We start from the raw sequence: 18,808 nt of genomic DNA on the forward strand, positions 1-18,808 counted from the left end.
TTTTCTTTTGTAGTACAATCAACCGTTTTCCATTGTCCTACATGCACATCAGCACACACACGCACCCTGGAAAAAGCTTTTTCTATTCTTCAGCTTGTGCTGTACATAAAATGGTTTTAAAAATAACAGCACAGCAACAATTGTTTGCACATGTGGATGTCATAAACATTGCTCCGGGCGCTCCTTCACTCACTCCGGTCGCCTAGGAACGCGGCTCTAAAATGGCGGCGGCTGCCGACGCCGCCGGCCGGCAGGTGAGAGGAGCCGCGGCGCTCCCGCCTCCCAGCGGCGCCTACAGCCGCAGCGAACGTCATCGCTGCGGCCGCCCCCAGCACGGCCTCTCGGAGCCGCCCGCCCCCACAGCGCTCCCGCCCCGCCCCCCCGGCGGGCGGTGTCGGCCTCGCCCTCTCGCCCTGCCGGGGCGGCGGTGGGGAGGGAGGAGGGGCATTAGCTTGGCAGCTCGCTGGCGGTGTGCTGTGGCCGGGCTGGGGGCTCTGCTGGGGCGGCGTGGCAGAGGGCCGGGGCCTGGGTGGGGGAGGAGATCGGGAAAGCTCAGCTAGCGGAGTCTGAAGAGCAGCTGCCTTCGGGCACTGTTAACTAAACTGTTAACATGCTTTCCCTTAAGCATGGCTGTTGAGCTGGGGGTTCCATTTCGGAGGTAGGTGTGCTCTCATCTGCATGCCTGGCAGCTGCTGCACTTTGCACTTCCCAGGAACAGGCATTAGCGTTCTTGGCACTGTTGTCCAGTGCCAAAAGCTTTTCCTTTTTCATTGTCAGATTATGTGGGCCATTTGTCCAGGACTTTCCCTGCCTGACAGCTGCAGTCAGGCTTCAGCCATATCGAGTTCTGGACAAATGGCCATGTCCAGCCACCGGCTGTGCTGAGTCAGTGCACGCCATAGGCTCTGCTGGATCCCCTGGGAAGGGACCACAGGTTCCATGCACTTGTGTTTGCATCCAAAGTTATCTTAAGTTCCAGAACACGCTACATGGACTCATCATGCAGCTAGTACAAGCTGCTCTAAGCATACCCATCAGTACGTGGAAGCTGTTTTGTATTTGCAAAAATATTTCATAGAATCACAGAATGGCTTTGGTTGGAAGGGTTCCCTCTTACCAGATTAGGCTGCCCAGGCCCCATCCAACTTGGCCTTGAACTTCTCCAGGGATGGGGCATCCACAGCTTCTCCTGATAGTCTGTGCCAAGGCCTTATCACGCTCTCAGTAAAGAACTGCCTCCTAACATTTAACGTAAATCTCCCCTCTCTTTGTTTAAAGCCATTCCCCCTTGTGCTATCAATATTGGACCGTGTAAAAAGCTGCTCCCATTCCTGATTTTAAGTTCCCCTCAAGTACTGGAAAGCTGCAAGGAAGTCTCCCTGGAGCCTTCTCTTATCCAAACTAAACAAGCCCAACAATTTGCGATTTTGTGTTGTAAGCAGAAATGATCTTAATGATGCTGGGCATAGTAAGTCATTTACTAACCCCATGTTGTTCTGTGGAGAGATCTCACTTTATTAACTGCTGTAGCTGAGATCCCTAATACTCATGTTACTAGGATTGCCCTTACAAATTAGGGCATATCGCTAATATGCTCTGAATATTTCATTTGCATCTACGTTTTTCAAAGTTAAGTATACAAGCTGAGTTTTCTGAATGCAGACTTTTTAAAAATCATGTGCATAAAATAAATCTGCAAATGTATTGCAACTTAAGCTGTTCTCCTGGTGGTCAGCTGTGCAGTTTGCCTTAATACGAGCTGAGAAGCCCCTTCTTTCAACAACCATCTCATGTCTGTGAACTATGATTCTCTACAGGACAAAAAGAAAAAAAAAAACCCAAAAACCTAGAGTGAGTGTAACATAATTGTTGATGTATTTTTATCAATTTAAAGTAGAAAATACTAATTTAATATCTCTTTGTTTTATATTTTGCTATAGTTTGCGAGGGGCCATGATTCTTATATTAACTTTGGCATGTGTGTTAATTTAGAGTCTGAATACACATGTGTTACAATGTAATGACTTATGTGGGGTCTTGTGCTGAAAAATGTACTGTGTACTGTCAGGCAGTAGAGAAGCAGCTGAAGATCTGTGGCTTTAAGAGGAACGTGGATGTCTTGGTGTTATATCTGGCTGGACTGTAAGTAGAATGTTTCTCTGGCTTTTACTAGAAGTGAAACACACAGTACGTGGTAATCCTTCATAGTGCTTTCTGTAACAGTCCCTGAACATCATTTATATGTGAAATACTATCTTTATACCTAGTCTGTGCATGCTGTGCAAAAAGAAATGGCAAAGAAAGATAGGGACTCAGGGAGCAGAGCTGCGTGAGCTGTGAAGCAGTTAAATGCCTCAGCCCTAGGCACACAGTCGTTCTCTAGCAGCCCAGCATTGCTCGAGGGTCTGTAAGTTCACAGAGTTTTGCATGAACTTCTACCACAGGGAACAGAGACACGAAGCTTAATGGGCTGATCTCTACCTGTTCAAACTGGCTTGTAAGTCTGAGTGGAAAGAGTATCAAGACAGTAAATGAAAAAAATACAGGACCTGCCCCGTCTGAGAACTGCCAAATTTCTGACCTCCCTGAAGAAATCTGTTGTTGCAATAGCAAAACCCAATGGTAGCACCTTTGATATTATTTGCATCTCTGCTGTTAAGAACTGAAGGGAGGGCAGGGCAACATGAAGTGAGTACAAGAGCTGTTTGAGGCAGGCAGCACTGATCAGAGAACTGATCTTGGGGAGCTTTGTGAAGCAGCTGAAGAGATGGGGCAGATGAGGAGAAGAAACCATGCAAAGAGAAGGAAGGCAAAGCTTTCACGAACCTGTGGGTGATCTGGGTTGATAGAGCTGTAGGATGAAGGTGCTGAGAGGCTAACAGAGAGAGATGGATACATGACAGGACATACTTCAAAGTTTTTGAAAAGCATACTTTGAATTTCTGGCCAGGGCACAGTTCCAAGTGTTGCATACCTGTCTGCAGGCTCACAACTCTGTCTAGAGTTTGTACTGTTGATATCACGTGTAAAGAGCTAACATAGTGTAATAATTCAGGCACAAGGCTTTCAAGGTCTCTAAGTCCTATGAACGCAGAAAAAAAAACCCACCAAAACAAAACAAACAAAAAAACAAGTGTTAGGGGATTGGGGGATTATCTTGTTTGCTTTTGGTGGAAATTAGGTGGCCTTGAAAGTCTCAGTGTATCCCTGATTTAGCACATCTCCTGATTTACACCAAGAAGGAATTCAGAACTCTGTGGAAAGAAAGCATGAAACATCTGGTTACTGTTAAATTATAATATTTATTTTAGAAAGAAGAAAGTATAGAAAATCTTACTAAGTAAGGAAGATATTTACATACTGAGATGGTGTGTACAGTCTTAATAAGTGTGTTTTCTGATGTTAAATACTTAAATGTATATTCTCGCTGGCTTTGAAATACTTCTTGCTATGGAATAAAGAAAGAATAAAAGAATAAAAAGAAATGATCAGAAGGCAGATACGGAGGTGATCTGTCTTCCCATGAAACCATTTTGAGAAAGATGATGCAAGCTTGTTTTTTTGATGATTGGAGGGAACCAATTTTCTTTTATTCTATCCCAAATTATATAAACCTTGAACCTCAGCCAATCTCAGTATCAGAACATGCTTTCTTAAGTGTGAATTAAACATAATTTTCTACTGGCTAAAGTAGGAAGAAAGTAATAATAATAATAATAATAATAATTAAAGTCAATCAAATTTGAGAGAATTAAATTTTACTTTTAAACCACTACTGGTAAAGGCACGTGAAAAAGTTTACATTTGGTCACTGAAAGCTGTCATCCTAGGAAAACTGATTAACTTAGCAGTAGGTAGGATAAGAAGGCTGGAGGCCAGAAAGTTTGTAAGTTTGTAAGAGACATGCAAAGTCTGGAAGGCATACAGAAAGGGACAGTCTCCTCTAACATGTTAGAGGAATTAAGCTCTACCTGGGGCAAATTAAATGCCTTAATACTGAGAAGAAAAAAAGAAAGAAAAAACAGATTAGGACTTGGAGATAGACAGCCTCATCTTGGCTGTTACAATGGAGTAAAGCCAATTAAAATGTAAACCTGTGTAGAATGGCAGTGACAGAATATGAGGAAATTTTGGCTTTGCTATCTGAAACATAGTTTGGCAGCATACAGGTAAAAGTCTACAGAAAAAAAATAATAATAATAGCTCTGGAAGAGCTCTGCATGAGGGAGCTCCTGTCAGCTCTCATGCACTTATCTTTAGTACCTGCAGAAATGTATTTACCTGTGTCAACAATATAAACATGCATATACATACTTGCAGGTTTAGTTTTTAGGGATGATTTGAGGAGACCAAATAACCAGTTAAACAGAATAGTTGCTTAGGATAGGCTCATTTTCAGAAATACACGAATTAAAATACAGCACATCAACTTTGTGGGGTTTCCCCTGGTATTTATTTATTTTTTTTCAAATGCAAGATAGAAAATGTGTCCACTCCTTCCTTGTATCTGGAAGGGTTCTTGGGGAAAAAACACAAAACACATGGGAAGAGAAACTTGGCTTCACAGCTGGAGCACAAGCAGAGCAGTTTAGGCTGATGGTGTGAGATTAATTCCTACCAATCCAGTTAATTCTTTCTGAAACACTGGCCCTGGTCATGCAGAATGTTCAAAGCTGACATGAATATTGTATTATATCGATTAAAATTGTAAAGGTCATCTACAATTATTTGAGAGGAAATCAAAAACGTTTATTTAAAGCAATGAAAAACAGCAACAATTAGTGAAAATTGCTCAACAGCTCACCCATATTCTCTGGTTAGTAGGTAAGTTGTAATTTAGAGCACACTAGCAAGCTCAGCTTCAAAGTGCAAGGTACACAATTAAACTGAAATGCCTACAAGCATATGAGAGAGAGATCCAACCTCAGTCAAAGTGTTCATTTAGAATAAGACTGCTAATGAGTATGAATGCTAAGTTTATACGAGAGAAATGTTGAAGAAGGGCAAAAGATTTCACAACGTGCATTAATACGAAAGATAAGAAATTGACAGCAATGTGCTTGTAGTCTGCCTTCTCTTAGCATCTCTGGCACCATGGCCAAAGAATCCATACTGTCCCTCCACAACATTTTTTCTTTTATGTTTGTGTCCCCCAGGATGCAAAAATCCTCCTTCTGTGTTGTCAGTAGAATTTCCACCATCTGCAAAGTAGATTGGATGTTGTACTCACTGGAAAATATGTGCTTTTATAGAAGAAGCAATTAATGTATAACTGAGTTTGTTCCCATTTCTTTACCATTTGCTGCTTTGTTATGCTTTCACATGTTTTGCATGCATATGTTATCTCTTCCTTTTTTTACTGTCTTTCTGCTATGTTTTCTACAGAAATGCTTTTTTAGTGCTTACATAATGTTATTTACCAGAAATCAAACTGCTTATGAAGTGATTAAGCGCCACTTTATTTTCTTCCACTAGAGGACTAAGAAGTATTCCAAGTCTGTCACTGTTTCGTAGGTTGAGGTATTTGTGGATTAACAACAATAAGGTAATGTAATAAGGCTGCAATGTCACCTAAACATGTTTGAATTAAGGGACATTCCCAGGAGAGTGTTTAGTATGACCATGCCCACATTAAGTTCTGTGGTGTGGTCCTAAGACAGTTGCACAAGCCATGTGCTATACTTACTCCATCTGTGCAAGTCTAGATGATCTTATTTACTGTGTCCTGTATGAGTTCTAAGACAATGCTCTGTAAAAATATCCCGATGCTACAGTTTTCAGCCAAGTCTAAGCATGTTGTATTTTTGAGAAAATCAGCTACTTAGCAGTAGGATTGCGTGATTTGGAAACCTGAAAATATTCAGACAACAATTATCAAGTGTCTTTCTGAATCCAAACCTTACTAAAAAGGGCAAATTTATAAAAGACACTATTTTCTAACCTGCTTTTAAATACCTTACTATACAGTAATTTACACGACTTTCACAAAGGATGTGAATTCTTAAAACACCAGAAGTGCTTGCTCAGGTAAATAAGTAGCTCTGTGAGGAGAGAAAATAATAAATTTACATTCCATGTAATTGAGGAGTATATGTGTATCTGCTGCCCCAGGCTAACATCAATTATATAGCATCTTATGTCAGCTTTGTTGCAAGACCTGTGGTTATCCAACTGTTCTCAAAAAAACCCCAGAAGTATGGATATGTGAAGAGGTTGAACTAAAACCACAGTATAAGGCTTTCCATTTTACTTCTAAAAGGCACTAAAGAGTAAGGAGAAATGGCCTGCTGACTATAAATTTGACAAAGATGGAGAAATGCCATTCTACATGACAGGTGTGTGTAAGTCTCACACCACACTACACAAGGTACAATAATCACTGCGAAGAATGTGACTTTGTTTTCAGATTGCTATTTTCACTCAATCATGTTTTTCTGAGCCTTAAAGTAACTTCTAATTTCCAACAGGAAAACTTACTTTGTCTCTTCCTTCCAACTTTCAGAAAATACATAGAGCAAAACACATTTGTCTTAAAGTCAGTGGTATTATTCAAGATCTAAAATCATTCCTGCACTAGCAAATGACATTACAGAAATCAAAATAGCATCAGGAATCAAATGCTATTTGTTGTTCTTGTGTTTAAACTGTAAGGATAAGCAGCTGTGCACCATTAATGCTCTCAGCTGTTTCAAGGGCTCCTTCCAGTTATTAACCTTGCATTCATGTCAAGCCTGAAAGATTAAAAACTTCCTATAGTAAAACAGTTTTTAAAAGACTATGTTCTCCGATGTTAAATTTAGACTGTTACATAACAGTTTTCCTAACTCTAATTTTAGATCCAAGATTTAAGTTTCTTGAAGAAAAACTACTGTTTGACTGAGCTCTACCTCAACAACAATGAACTCACAGATATATCAGGTATCGATCTTCCCTTTACAGATTGCTGAGCTATACTTTCTTTTTTGTGTTCTAGCGTTCAAATTTATAACAGTGGATGACAGCCAGTAACTTAAAGGTTGAAAGCTCACATGTATGCGTAAATGTTAATTATTTTCTCAGGGATTTGATTTGTTCCAGTATACTTGAGTGGCAATAAACTGAGAGTTCATATCAAGTTTATGCTGGTCTGAGGGTAATGAAATATCACGTACTTTAATATCAGACAATTGTAAAACATTTGGATCCAGCATGACCGTATCTTATATTCTAAATGAATATTCAGAGTGTTTTTCTATCGGATGATTTGCAGTTCTCTTGCTGAGCAGGCATTGCAGAAGCTGATAGAAGGATCTCCTGGGAGCTGTTCATATTTGCATGATGAAAAACTGATTGTAATGCTGATAGACTTAGCATGAAAATAAAAGAGAATTAATTAATAAGTTGTCGCATTTCTAACATAGTCATTAACATCCTGTGGTTTCTTCATTGTGTAGTTAGAATTGGAAGAAAAACATTTTTATTGCAAAGTTCCATTTTTTACTTATATATCTGTATATATTTCACTTGCTCTTGTAGATTAAAGTAGCTGTGCCATACCACTGAATTTCTGAATGAAGAGCCCAAAGCATATTAATACATTTGTGGATTTTAGATGTTTTAAATATTAATATTTTACTTTTATCAGTTCCTATGAAATATTAAGATGAGAAATTGTGTTGATTGGTTTCTGTGAGATCTTGTGGAAAAATGAATGTTTGAAAGATAAAAACATTCAGGCACAAGAGACATTACAGTAGACCCGACGTAGGGGTTAACAAAGGGTGGGTGTTATTAGCAGAGAAACGTGAATGAGAAAAACTGTGTAGAAATTGGAAAGTGAGCTGTTGAACCCAGTTGTGGTATGGCGATGTGAACGTGTAGTCTGGGCCAGGCACAACAGTGCTTGGAGTAACTTCTTAATACATTAATAATAATTTGAAATGGAACTACTTTCTATAGGCATAATCTACGTATTGCTTGTAAGGCAAAGGCAATGTTAGGTAAGGATAAACGGAAGTGGAGTTAAAGATTACTGGGATATAGGAGAAAGGAAGGGATGAGGAAGGGAGCTGATACAGTTTTTTGGGGTCAAGAATGATCAAGGGAAATGGAAAGAACTAGGGTCAAAATAAAAGTGGGTTGCATTCAAACAATGTGACCGGGAAGGCAACGGGGATATTAAAATCTCTGATAAGGTTTTTTGACTATTCTCATGCAGGGTGCTATAAAAATGTAGGCCTGGGTATATAACGAGAATATAAAATTCAGTGTGCAACATAGCAAAATAATTATCTGAATAAATGCAATGAGGTATGATGAGAATAAGTAATTATTTTTCATTTCATTTCAGGTGCTCTGAAAAACTTGCATTCATTACAGATTCTGTTGCTTCACAACAACCAGTTAAAGCAACTTGGTGAAACAGTGAAGGAATTAAAAGGAATAATAAGCTTGCGGACCCTAAGTAATACCTTATTTTTGTTTAGCACTACAGTGATCAGTAGTTTTTAAAAATATCTTACCAAGATATGTTTCTTTTCTGTTTGTGCATCACTTGCCAATAGCTTCTGAAGCTAATTATCAATTTCAACCAAATTTGACAGAAGAGACCTGTAGGATATGAAAATTCCATATAGACTACTGCTACCAAGGGAAAAAAATAAAGGAGTTTGAAAGTTAGCTGCTTTCGGATGCTGGCTAACCAGTCTCCTGCATAAGTAGCTTGGAGACAGTCAAGGCTATGTGCTGCTCCCTGTTTGTAAGGGAAAATGGGAGAGTGCTGATATTATAGAGGTGACAGGAGATAAGAAACTGGTGTCACTGTTCTTGAGAGTGCAAGGAAGGTTATAGGTTATAGAACACAAATTCCTGTCTTGTTAATGATATTCTTTGTAGAACTTCTTTCCTGCATCTTTCTGGGCAGATTCTATAGATCTTTAGAGTCTGAGAATGAACATACTCTGGTATAATAGTATCTGAGTGGCATAATTTTGATATACTACATGGAAATGAAGTTTCAAATTACATTATACCAGACAGTGCTGGCACCACTAAGCTAGCAGCCTGCAGGAAAGTAGAATTATATGCTATTAAGCTATTGAAAGTATGGGCAGTCTTTGTGCATGGTTCCTGAGAGAATGTTGTCATACGTCGTGCCAAACTCTCAGTATTTTGAGAACACAGGAAACAGGTTTCTTGTCTTGCTATCACAATCATTGGAGATGAACACCATCAAACCATACCTCTTTATGCATTCAAAAATTGACTGCCTTGGTTTCAGGAACGGAAAAAAAATGGCTTGAAAAGTACAATTTTAATTGAACTTGATGTTGGTCGGAAACTCACAAACGAGCCAAGTGTTTAGGAAGACAACGTGCTGGCAAAATTATTCATTTATTTTTGTTATGTGCAGGACTGAAAAATAGCTCACATAAGAGTGCAGTTGTTTGAAGCGATTAGGCAAAGTCTGGACAGACATCGTATGTATGAATGGTGCTGTCACTTGAGTTTAATGTTATAGCTCTCCCAATTAGTATGCAGCTTCAAAAAGCACAGGGAGTTTGTTGTGCTTGTTGCAGTTATCTGTGGGAAATAGAGAGAAATAGCAGATAGTTACAGTGCTGCTGAGTCATTATGAGTGACATTCACAAAGACACTGTGAAAACTGAATGAATACTGGACTGGTTGCCATTATAGAAAAGCAATTATTTAAAATAAATTATTTTTAAAAAGGTTCTTCAATTCAAATTTATGACAGTAAATCGGTAGAAGAAATGTAATATTCTACTTTACAGTCATTCCCTGCTAACCTTTACAATCATAAAAAAAAAAAAAGCCTTTACTTTAAAGAAATTTAATAGAAATGAGTTCCCAAATTACCAGGACTCTATTAGTTTAATAAAATGCCTCATCATATTTGAAGTAAAGGTCAGCAATAAATGAATAACATACATTTTCAAAGTGATGTATATCGAATTGTGTTATTATAGCATCTGCTTGCAGTATTCAGAACTGGGAAATGAGTGCAGCATTTCAGCTGTGTAACTTCAGAAAGGCCTGTGGCCATAATCCATCTTTATAAAATAAAAAATTTTGGGAATGGGAAGGTTCTCACTGCTGTGAGGCAGTTCTTCTTTTGGGGTTTTTTTTTAAATGTATTTATTTTATCACTTGAAAATTTGATTTTCAAAAAATCTTGCAAACCATCAATAGCATTTCTGGATACATATAATAATGTTTTATTATTGTGTAGCTCCTGTGAACTGTTAAAATGAGGCAGTCTGATACACTATTATTGTTCACTTTGCAAGCAACGTTCAGCTACCAAAATGTTGCATTTGTTTTTCTTTCTTAAGGCGCTCCTGAGATTTTTAGCCACTGCACTGCAATGGATTTGAAGCATAACACCATTTTTCATCATGTATTTAGTGAAGACAGTCAGCTTCTAAAGATTTACTGGATGGGTTGCTCACAACTGCAGGCTTTTGGGAGATGCAGAGGGTTTCTTTATAGGCTCACCTTAATCTCACATCTCTTGGAATCCAAGATTTCTGTGTACTCTGCACATTACCTCAACTGATTTATTGTCCTCATCTGATAACATCTTTCTGCTCAAAAAACTCGTTTTGTCTTTCGCTGTGTTTCTGTCACAATAGTTCCTTTCTACCCTGTGTAGGGTAGGCACGCTCTTTTCCTACATTCTGAATTGGGAAAACAGACAAACCTGTGGAGGAAGAAAGCATTATCTCTAATTTGTAGAAGGAAAATTACATTACCTTGACTGGAAAGTAGATAGCAGAGCCAAAAAGTGATTCCAGATGTTTTGTAAAATAAGACCATCTTGATCTATATAGGGGCTGGAATTACTTTAAGATCAAGCAGCAGAAAAATTTGTATACTATTAAAAATCAGTGCTGGTAATGAGGAACGTACTCCAAGCAGCATCTAGATTCAGAAGAACTTAGTATCAGCTCCTCGCTTTGTCTTGGAAAAATCTCTCTTGAGTCATCACTCCATTCCACTACTGCTCAAAACAACAAATTTACCTGCTTTTAGAGAAGTGTCTAAGAAGTTTTTCTCTGTGGAGCACTACGGTGTATTTTCTTGACTTGAAAACGTGCTCATCAGACAAATGCATGATATTATTTCTGATTAACACTTGCTAGAAAAAAATGGCTATATTGTCCTGGGCTCAGTAAAAATATGGAACTTTCTTTTGCTGCCACCTTGTGGGCTGCTTACTACTCCTGAATATGGTAGTTTCGTTGAAAATTCATTACAACATTAAAACATTTACTGTTCTCTGAATACCTGAACTGGCATTTTCTGCATACAAGATCCCAATCACCCACTCCAGCCTTACTGAGCCTCCAAACAGCCAGGTGGTAGCACTGAAAGCTGAGCAAACGTATCCTGGTGAACAAAAAATGAAATCCTGTGGTTCACAAGCCACTGTAGAATATTTCTCAATCTTTTTCATCTTTTAGTATCTCTGAAATATCAGAGCTCTTATTTGCCATTCACCTTGCCCTCCCTACCTGTTAAGATTAAGTAAACCAGGGGATTTTTTGCCCTAGAGGGAATATTGTCCACAGCCTCTTTGTAAACAGACCAGTGTAGACCTTGGTAGAAGTTGTTAAAATTGTTTGAATTTGTTGAAGAAAAACAGTATATCTTTAAGGAGAAAAATAGTTTTATTTTGTTTTTAGTTTAGAAAACAAACTTTTTTTAGTCTGTCTTCTGATCCGGGAATGAGCCAGTTTCTACTTTAATCAACCTCAGATGTCATTCACATGAACCAAACCAATCTGGTGCGTAAGTTAGGTGGATGTTCCACATTTGCCAAAGCAGTAACAGAGGACTGATGCTTGTCTGTGTGGCAAAGGTTTGGTTATTCAGGGAATGTGAACCTGAGCATAAGCATTTTAGTCAAGTCGCTAATGGGCTTTTAGATCTTAGGGCCTTATAATTTAATAAAAGCGAGTGGCACAACATTTCCAGGAGCATAGGTCCTTTTACACAATTTAATCTTCAAGTTTTTCAGTTTTCTAACTCATAATCCATAGATAAATCAGAAAACTGAGCATTTTTGTTTTGTATTGCATCTATGGGATAAAACCTTAACATCAGCTCTGATAAAGCCTTCCGAGACCTAAAGCTCATATTTTTTTTAATTAACTCTCTCCTGCTGCGAATTTTGTTTCTTATCATTAAGCCATCAGACCTAAAAAGACCTGCTACAATTTAAAGTAGGCATCACCAAAACTACACAAGGAAATGAAAGGCAAGTATTTAGCGGTTTTGTCTGTATATCTTAAAAAATACAAAAAAAAACTTCAAAGGCTCCGAGTGCACGATGACGCCTTTCCTCAAATCTTGCCTGTGGTATTTTGCATGCTCTGCAATAAGCCAGTTCCTTGCAGTCTGTCTTCAGTCGAGTGATTTTTGTGAGTATAAAGAAACCAAGCTTTGTTTACCTAGTGTAAAAATAATTTGAAGTTAAAAATATTTTGTACAAAATCTTTGACTACTCTTTAATTTTCCTGTCTCGCTAAGTTTGTTATTTTTCTTTTGTAGTTTTGGTGATGGCATTGTTTTGTATATATTTTGCAGACCTGTTTTACAACCCTCTGGCATATGATGCAGGCTACCGGCTCTACGTGATACACAGCCTCCCTTCAGTACAGCTCCTGGACAGGAAGCGTAAGGATTGATTTTACTCTTTTCACAAAGCATTGACTCTTACTTTCAATTTTAATAAGCTGGGAAAAACATGTGAATTATTCTTGTCCACTTTCTTACTTACATTTGTTGATATAGCAAAAGATCTAACAAACTGATAACCATTTTTGAAAGGTTTGTTTGACATAAACTCTTTACTTTACCCTGCACTGTTAATTTCTGTCTTTTCCTATTTAAATTGTGTATGGTTATCTTGTAGTTGTTCTATATATTGTTGGGTAAGAGATATAAGCCTGCCTTTAGAAACATGTACCTCCATTTGGTATGTGTACATTCCTGTACGTGAATGTACACCTACCTGTCTGGAGTTGGACTCAATCCTCATGGTTCCTTTTCAATTCAACTTTCTATGATTTGTGAATTCAAACAAATATATTCACGAGTGAGTCTGTTTAACTAGAAATGGCTAATATTCTCAAATATATGTGTGATATTCTCAGATATCTATGTGTTTGTGTCTGTTTCAAGAATATATGCACATCCATGCTGACCAAGTTGTCAGATAGAAATCTTCATGAATCATCAGATCTTTCACAACTTGGCTTCTTAAAAAGAAAAGAATTATATTGGGAACAAACATATAGATACGTATCAGTAAATATATTGAAGACAAACCAATTTAATAAACAAGCCACAGTGGAGCCAGAAAATCAGCTTTGGTGACTGTGTCTTTGATGTTTGGTGAGCTAAGTGATTCAAAAGAGGATTGAACATTACTGTGAAGTGCTGAGAAATGTACTGATTTGTACCTCACCTCTTCCTCATGGGAAAAGAGAGAGGAGAAACAGTGTCATCTTGGAAACCTGCTCTGAGCCTGTGGGAGAAACAGTGAAGGAATTGAGAAGTCAGCCTCAGGATGACTGTGTGGCTGCAGGTTATGCAGCCTTGTCATGAAGGAGAGCTGGCAGATGGGCATGGTCTGTGTTAGGGGTTATTGAGCTGCTTGGTTGACCATGTGGCCATCTGCCAATGGCTGTACATTCATTTCCTATACTGGAAAGCGAAACACCTTTCCTGCGTACCTCCAGCCTCTTCAGTACTTGGTCTGGGGCACTTTCTTCAGACTATTTTATTAACAGTCACTTTTGGCTGTCTGAAGCTAAATCTACTGGGAAATACGCATTGCCTTTACAGTTCTAAAAGCAATTCCACAAAACTTCATGAACTCCTGTGTTCAGTATAATTATACTGTATTCAGCTCTGGTGTAGGACTTGGAGCATTAATTTCTATCAAGCTATACTCTGGGCATTCTATTTAGTGAACTGTTTATTTAATGTTACAAAGACTGAAATGTGAAATTAAATATTTCCTCTTTCAATCTTGAATGGAAAACGTTCCATCCGTGGAACATTCCGACAGCTTTAGCCTGGCTGGCTTCTTTATGCAGGACACGTGCTCACACTGTGTTACCTCCAGACATGGATGCTGCAGCTCCTTTCTAATGAGTCCCCCAGATACCGCAACTTAGAAACTCTCCTGAATTTGAAATGCTTCTCCCAGAGTTTGGTTCTAAACCTTCAGCTTTCTTCCTTTTCCCTGTCTGAAGTTTTAGATTAGTATGCGGGTCATATCATTAGTTAAAATCCCTTATTTAACTTACAATCTAAAACTCTTTCTTAAAAACGTAAAGTTATTTTTGAAGTCAAGCGCAAAACAGGAAAATGCGAAGCTTTTCTTTTTACTGCACTCCTTCAGTTTCCTCCATAATTGAGCATTGGGAATTAAACTGACCTTGAAGTGGGATTTGTTCACACTGTTCATAAAGAAACTTCCAAGTTTTCACTGACTTCTGGAGTAGATCTCATTTGTATGGTAACAAAGAGCCTTGTCTGGTAGTTTCTTCACTTAAAACTCCTGGTTCTCCTGCATCCGAAAGAAAGGCTTTTATTTGCACCCCAGAGCTGTAGCAAGCATCACTCCATGAGCCTCTTCTGAATCTCCACGAAATTATTCAGATGTACACCACTGATGTTATAAAACTGCACCGAATAAGGTTTGCATGCAGGTAGTTAGTACCAGACTTTTTAGTTGATAGAGGAAATAATTTTTCATATCTGTTTTAACAGCAGTTACGCAAAGAGAAAGGGAGTTGGCGTTTCCTGTCTATAACTGTGAAAAGTCCTGTGCTGTGGAGTCGATTGCTTTTGGAAAGACAGTGGACACATCGCCAGGCACGGCCATCAGGCACAGCAGGGACACTCAGCCAGCCAGGAGACTGATGGTGCCCCCAGGTATTCATAACCATAAGAACAAAAGCATTTGGGCTGATTTCAATTAAAGTTCTTTTCATTTATCTGATAAAAACTTGGTGTAGTAAAATATAAATGCATCAGGAACTCAACCAAACTGCTCCGCAAAAGCCAGGAGTAGTGGTAGGAACAGCAAATGAATGAATCCTCAGCTGTGTGCATTATGACAAATATGTTCATGGAGTCACGAAATCATAAAGGAGAGAAAAGACCACTACAGTCATCTAGTCCAACTGTAGTTTTTGCTACACCCTGGAGTTAAACCAGTGTTTTAAGATAGCTGAACAAACAGCATTTTATTTTTTCAATATATGTCATATTGTTATTTTAAAAATTTTATTTAATTAAGAGCATTTCAGTACACCACAGTGCTGTGTTGGTGATCAGCATCCTTGAGTGTTGATGCCCTCTAGTGCTTTTATAAAATAATCTTTTGAAGAAAATATTTTCTCCTGCTGTTATAAATTTTGCACATCTTACCTAGTTTTGTAAGCAGATTCCTTTTTATGCTGAGAATATTTTCATGATGTCTGTTGTAAAGTCATTTTATAAAGAGTCCTTAAAACATTCACTGCTGTGACAGCACGGTGAGTACCCGTAACCTTGTGACTGCCTGTCATGTGGCAATCCAGAGCAAACCTTGCATTTCCCCACAACGTTGTCTGCTTTTGGATGTACTTCACTGAAAAAAACCCACAAACCAATGCATGGAAATGTTTGTCTAAGGAAAAATATTTTGCACATATCAAATCTTCTGCTGGCTTTTAGCTCATTTGAACAAGTCGTTTGTGTTCAGGATGATAATGCTTAGCTCATCAAAATGCTGCATGCACATTAATGTCTTAATTTGAACTTTTCATTACAGATTGGGAATTTGGAAATCACACAAATAAGTAAGTGTTTCTGTGGGCTTTCTGTTGTTGGTTTTGTTGTTGGTTTTTTGTGTTTTTTTTTTTAATTTCAGAAAAAAACAACCAGTAAAAATAATTTCTTGACATGTTTTCTGGTGTTCTGTGCTCCACACAGTTGAAAAGTTGAAACTGTATCATTCTGATAAGACAGCCAACCCACTGCTGTTTTAATTCTGATATGGAAAGGTATTCCAGGTGTATAAAAATGCTATTTATTTTATAAAGGTGCTGTTTATTTTATAAGATCAAATAGCAATAAGTGTGCTTGAAGCATTAGAGCATCAGAATAGCTGTTCTGTATTGTGGCACAGGCAGCTTTCTGCTTGCTGGCTGCTCAGAAGAACGTGTGCTCTGAAAAACATTACTGAGATATAGAGCAAAATGTTTTTAGTCTGCAGTTGATGTTACCTTTATTCTGTTTAAATTCCAACATCATAGAAATAAATGGAAAAGCTTATTTCTGTGACATCTGTGTCTGGATTGAGGTGGCATAAAGGTTGCATTTTAATGTGTTGACATTTTTAGATACTATCTTTATAAGATATTTAAAATCTTAAGATTTTTGAGTTTTACATATGAAAATAGTTGGAAGATTCATTAAAGGAAATAATAAAAGCCTATGTATGGTGATTTCCTTTAAAAAGTTGATTTTTACATACTTATTCATTTTCAGTAGAGCTCTTTACAGTTGGCTTAATTTATGTTTACAAAGGATTTTCTTGTTTTCAGTGGAGTGTACTCATTGATACAATGGATGTGCAGCTTCCGCTCCATCTTATTTGTGTAGATGCTTAGAGTTTGTGAGGGACCTGAGCATTTGACAGAGTGATTTATACTCAGTGGAGACAGTCACGTGGTTTATGTTAGTTTCCTAACACATTTGCATTAATAGGTATCAAATCACTATGAAGTCATACAGTACACAGTTTTATGATTTCCACTGGATACATTTAAGAATCAGAATGTTAAATTATGCAACAGTGCTTTAGACACATTTTAAATAATTTACTGCATGATTTTGTTCCTTAGAATCTTGAAATGCTGACCTTTTAGAATCACTAAGGTTGGAAAAGACCCACAGGATCATCCAGTCCAACCATCCACCCATCAGTAGTTCTCACTAAACCATGTCCCTCAACACAACGTCCAAATGTTCCTTGAACACCACCAGGGTCGGTGACTCCACCACCTCTCTGGGCAGCCCATTCCACTGCTGACCACCCTTTCAGAGAAGTAGGATTTCCTAACGTCCAGCCTGAACCTTCTCTGGCGCAGCTTGAAGCCATTCCCTCTAGTCCTATCACTAGTCACACGAGAGAAGAGGCTGACCCCCAGCTCACTACAACCTCCCTTCAGGTAGTTATAGAGAGCAATAAGGTCTCCCCTGAGCCTTCTCTTCTCCAGAGTGAACAATCCCAGCTCCTTCAGCCGCTCCTCATAAGGCCTTTCTTAAATTTGGTAGCAGAAGGAAGCCTTCCAAAAATTTCCAATTTTCAAATCCTCACTCTTAAGTGACTTCATTAACTACAGAAAGCACACTTAGTAAAATAACTCCAAAGTATTTTGAAAACATTCTGATAATTTACATTTGTTTTGTTCTTTGTGTAGAGTTCCATTTGAGAACCCAGAAGATGCTGTTTTACTACGGGCAATGACAAGATCTGTAATGGAATTTTCCTCCATTGACTGGAACAAAATACCCACCTGTCAAGAAAGATGGCTTAAACACAAAGCAGAGGAACCCCCTGAGAAGCTGACAATCCAATTTAGATGACTTCTTTCTTCCTTAAGAAAAACACTGCTCCTCTGTCTAAAGTGGATATAAGCATCTTACGTAAGTTACTATCTCTATAATGCGGCTACACTAAAACATGCATCTAATTAAATGATCTTCCAGCAAAAAAGCATTAGTGTAACATTCCTTTTATCATCAAATATATAATATGTAGGGTCAAGAAATGAAGAAATCAAATGCTAAATAGTGGTGATGTTATAATAAAAAAAAGTTTGAAATACAATTCTTACCATACTTTTATCACAAATTAAAGCCAAAATATAAGTTACTTTTTAAGAAATAAAGGATACATTATTTCATTCTTTATAGTTTCTACTGGATAATTCGACTTATGATGTTCACTACCAATAATATATCTTCCTCCCTCAAAAGAAAGCTATGAGATAAATGCCATTCTATTTATTAGAGAAGATCCAATTTGGTCCTTTGTGTGCTACATTGATGTGCTGGAATCTCTTAGCGTCATAAATGACACTACTGCATTGTGTCTCACTACCCATAGAAACACAAGCAGGTAAGGGTGCTGCAGTGCGGTTCCTGTCTGTGGCTGCCTGTACTCTCCACGATGTGTGTCTCTGCTTACCGATGCTTACAGAGAGACAAGATGTGCCATACAGAATGCCCTGTCCCAGGACTGCTGGCAGCAGTGTGGCACTGCACCTGACATTTTTGGCTTCTAAAGCCAGTTACCACTAAAGGATGTAGCAATCTGTATGTAAATAGAAAGTAATATATTTCTTCACAACTTTCGCCCTCCGTTCTGCCAAAGGCTGTTTCAGTCAATGCTATTTGACATATCAAAGTCCTTTAGCAGCCTGGGGCTTGTTTTCTGAGTTCCTTCTTTTTTCTCCTGTTAGCACTGAGTCATGAAACAGTCTAGGCTGGCAGGGATTGCTGGAGTTTATCTAGTCCAACTGCTGTTGAAAGCCTGAGATTAGGTTATCCTGTGCTCTGTCAAGGCAAGTCAAATATTTCCAGTGAGGGAGAGACCACCACTTCTTGGCAACCTCCTTCATTGTTAATTACACTCCAGAGCAATTTTCTTATATCCAGATGGAATTTTGCCTGCAACAACTTGGGCCTGTTGGCTCTTGTCCTGTCACTGTGCACCCCCATGAAAATAGCTCATCTT

The 18,808-nt window shown here is 38.4% G+C and overlaps 1 protein-coding gene across 7 annotated transcripts; it reads left to right on the plus strand.

Moving 5' to 3' along the window:
- Positions 1–200: 200 nt before the first annotated feature.
- Positions 201–17,984, plus strand: LRRC72 (leucine rich repeat containing 72). 7 transcript variants are annotated; one of them, XM_040695715.2, is made up of 10 exons: positions 201–254; positions 1,993–2,142; positions 5,476–5,545; positions 6,260–6,367; positions 6,837–6,918; positions 8,330–8,443; positions 12,592–12,681; positions 14,788–14,952; positions 15,836–15,863; positions 17,490–17,984. In XM_040695715.2, exons 2-10 carry the CDS (start codon positions 2,006–2,008, stop codon positions 17,653–17,655), a joined length of 960 nt encoding a protein of 319 aa, XP_040551649.1. In that variant the 5' UTR covers positions 201–254; positions 1,993–2,005; the 3' UTR covers positions 17,656–17,984. The 7 variants fall into 7 exon arrangements, with proteins under 7 accessions (XP_040551649.1, XP_040551651.1, XP_418694.4 ...); XM_040695717.2 differs by having other exon boundaries at positions 2,069–2,142; XM_418694.8 differs by lacking the exon at positions 6,260–6,367 and having other exon boundaries at positions 2,069–2,142.
- The last annotated feature ends 824 nt before the right edge of the window (positions 17,985–18,808 follow it).

This window comes from Gallus gallus, chromosome 2 (assembly GCF_016699485.2).
Source record: "Gallus gallus isolate bGalGal1 chromosome 2, bGalGal1.mat.broiler.GRCg7b, whole genome shotgun sequence".
NCBI classification, from domain to species: domain Eukaryota; kingdom Metazoa; phylum Chordata; class Aves; order Galliformes; family Phasianidae; genus Gallus; species Gallus gallus.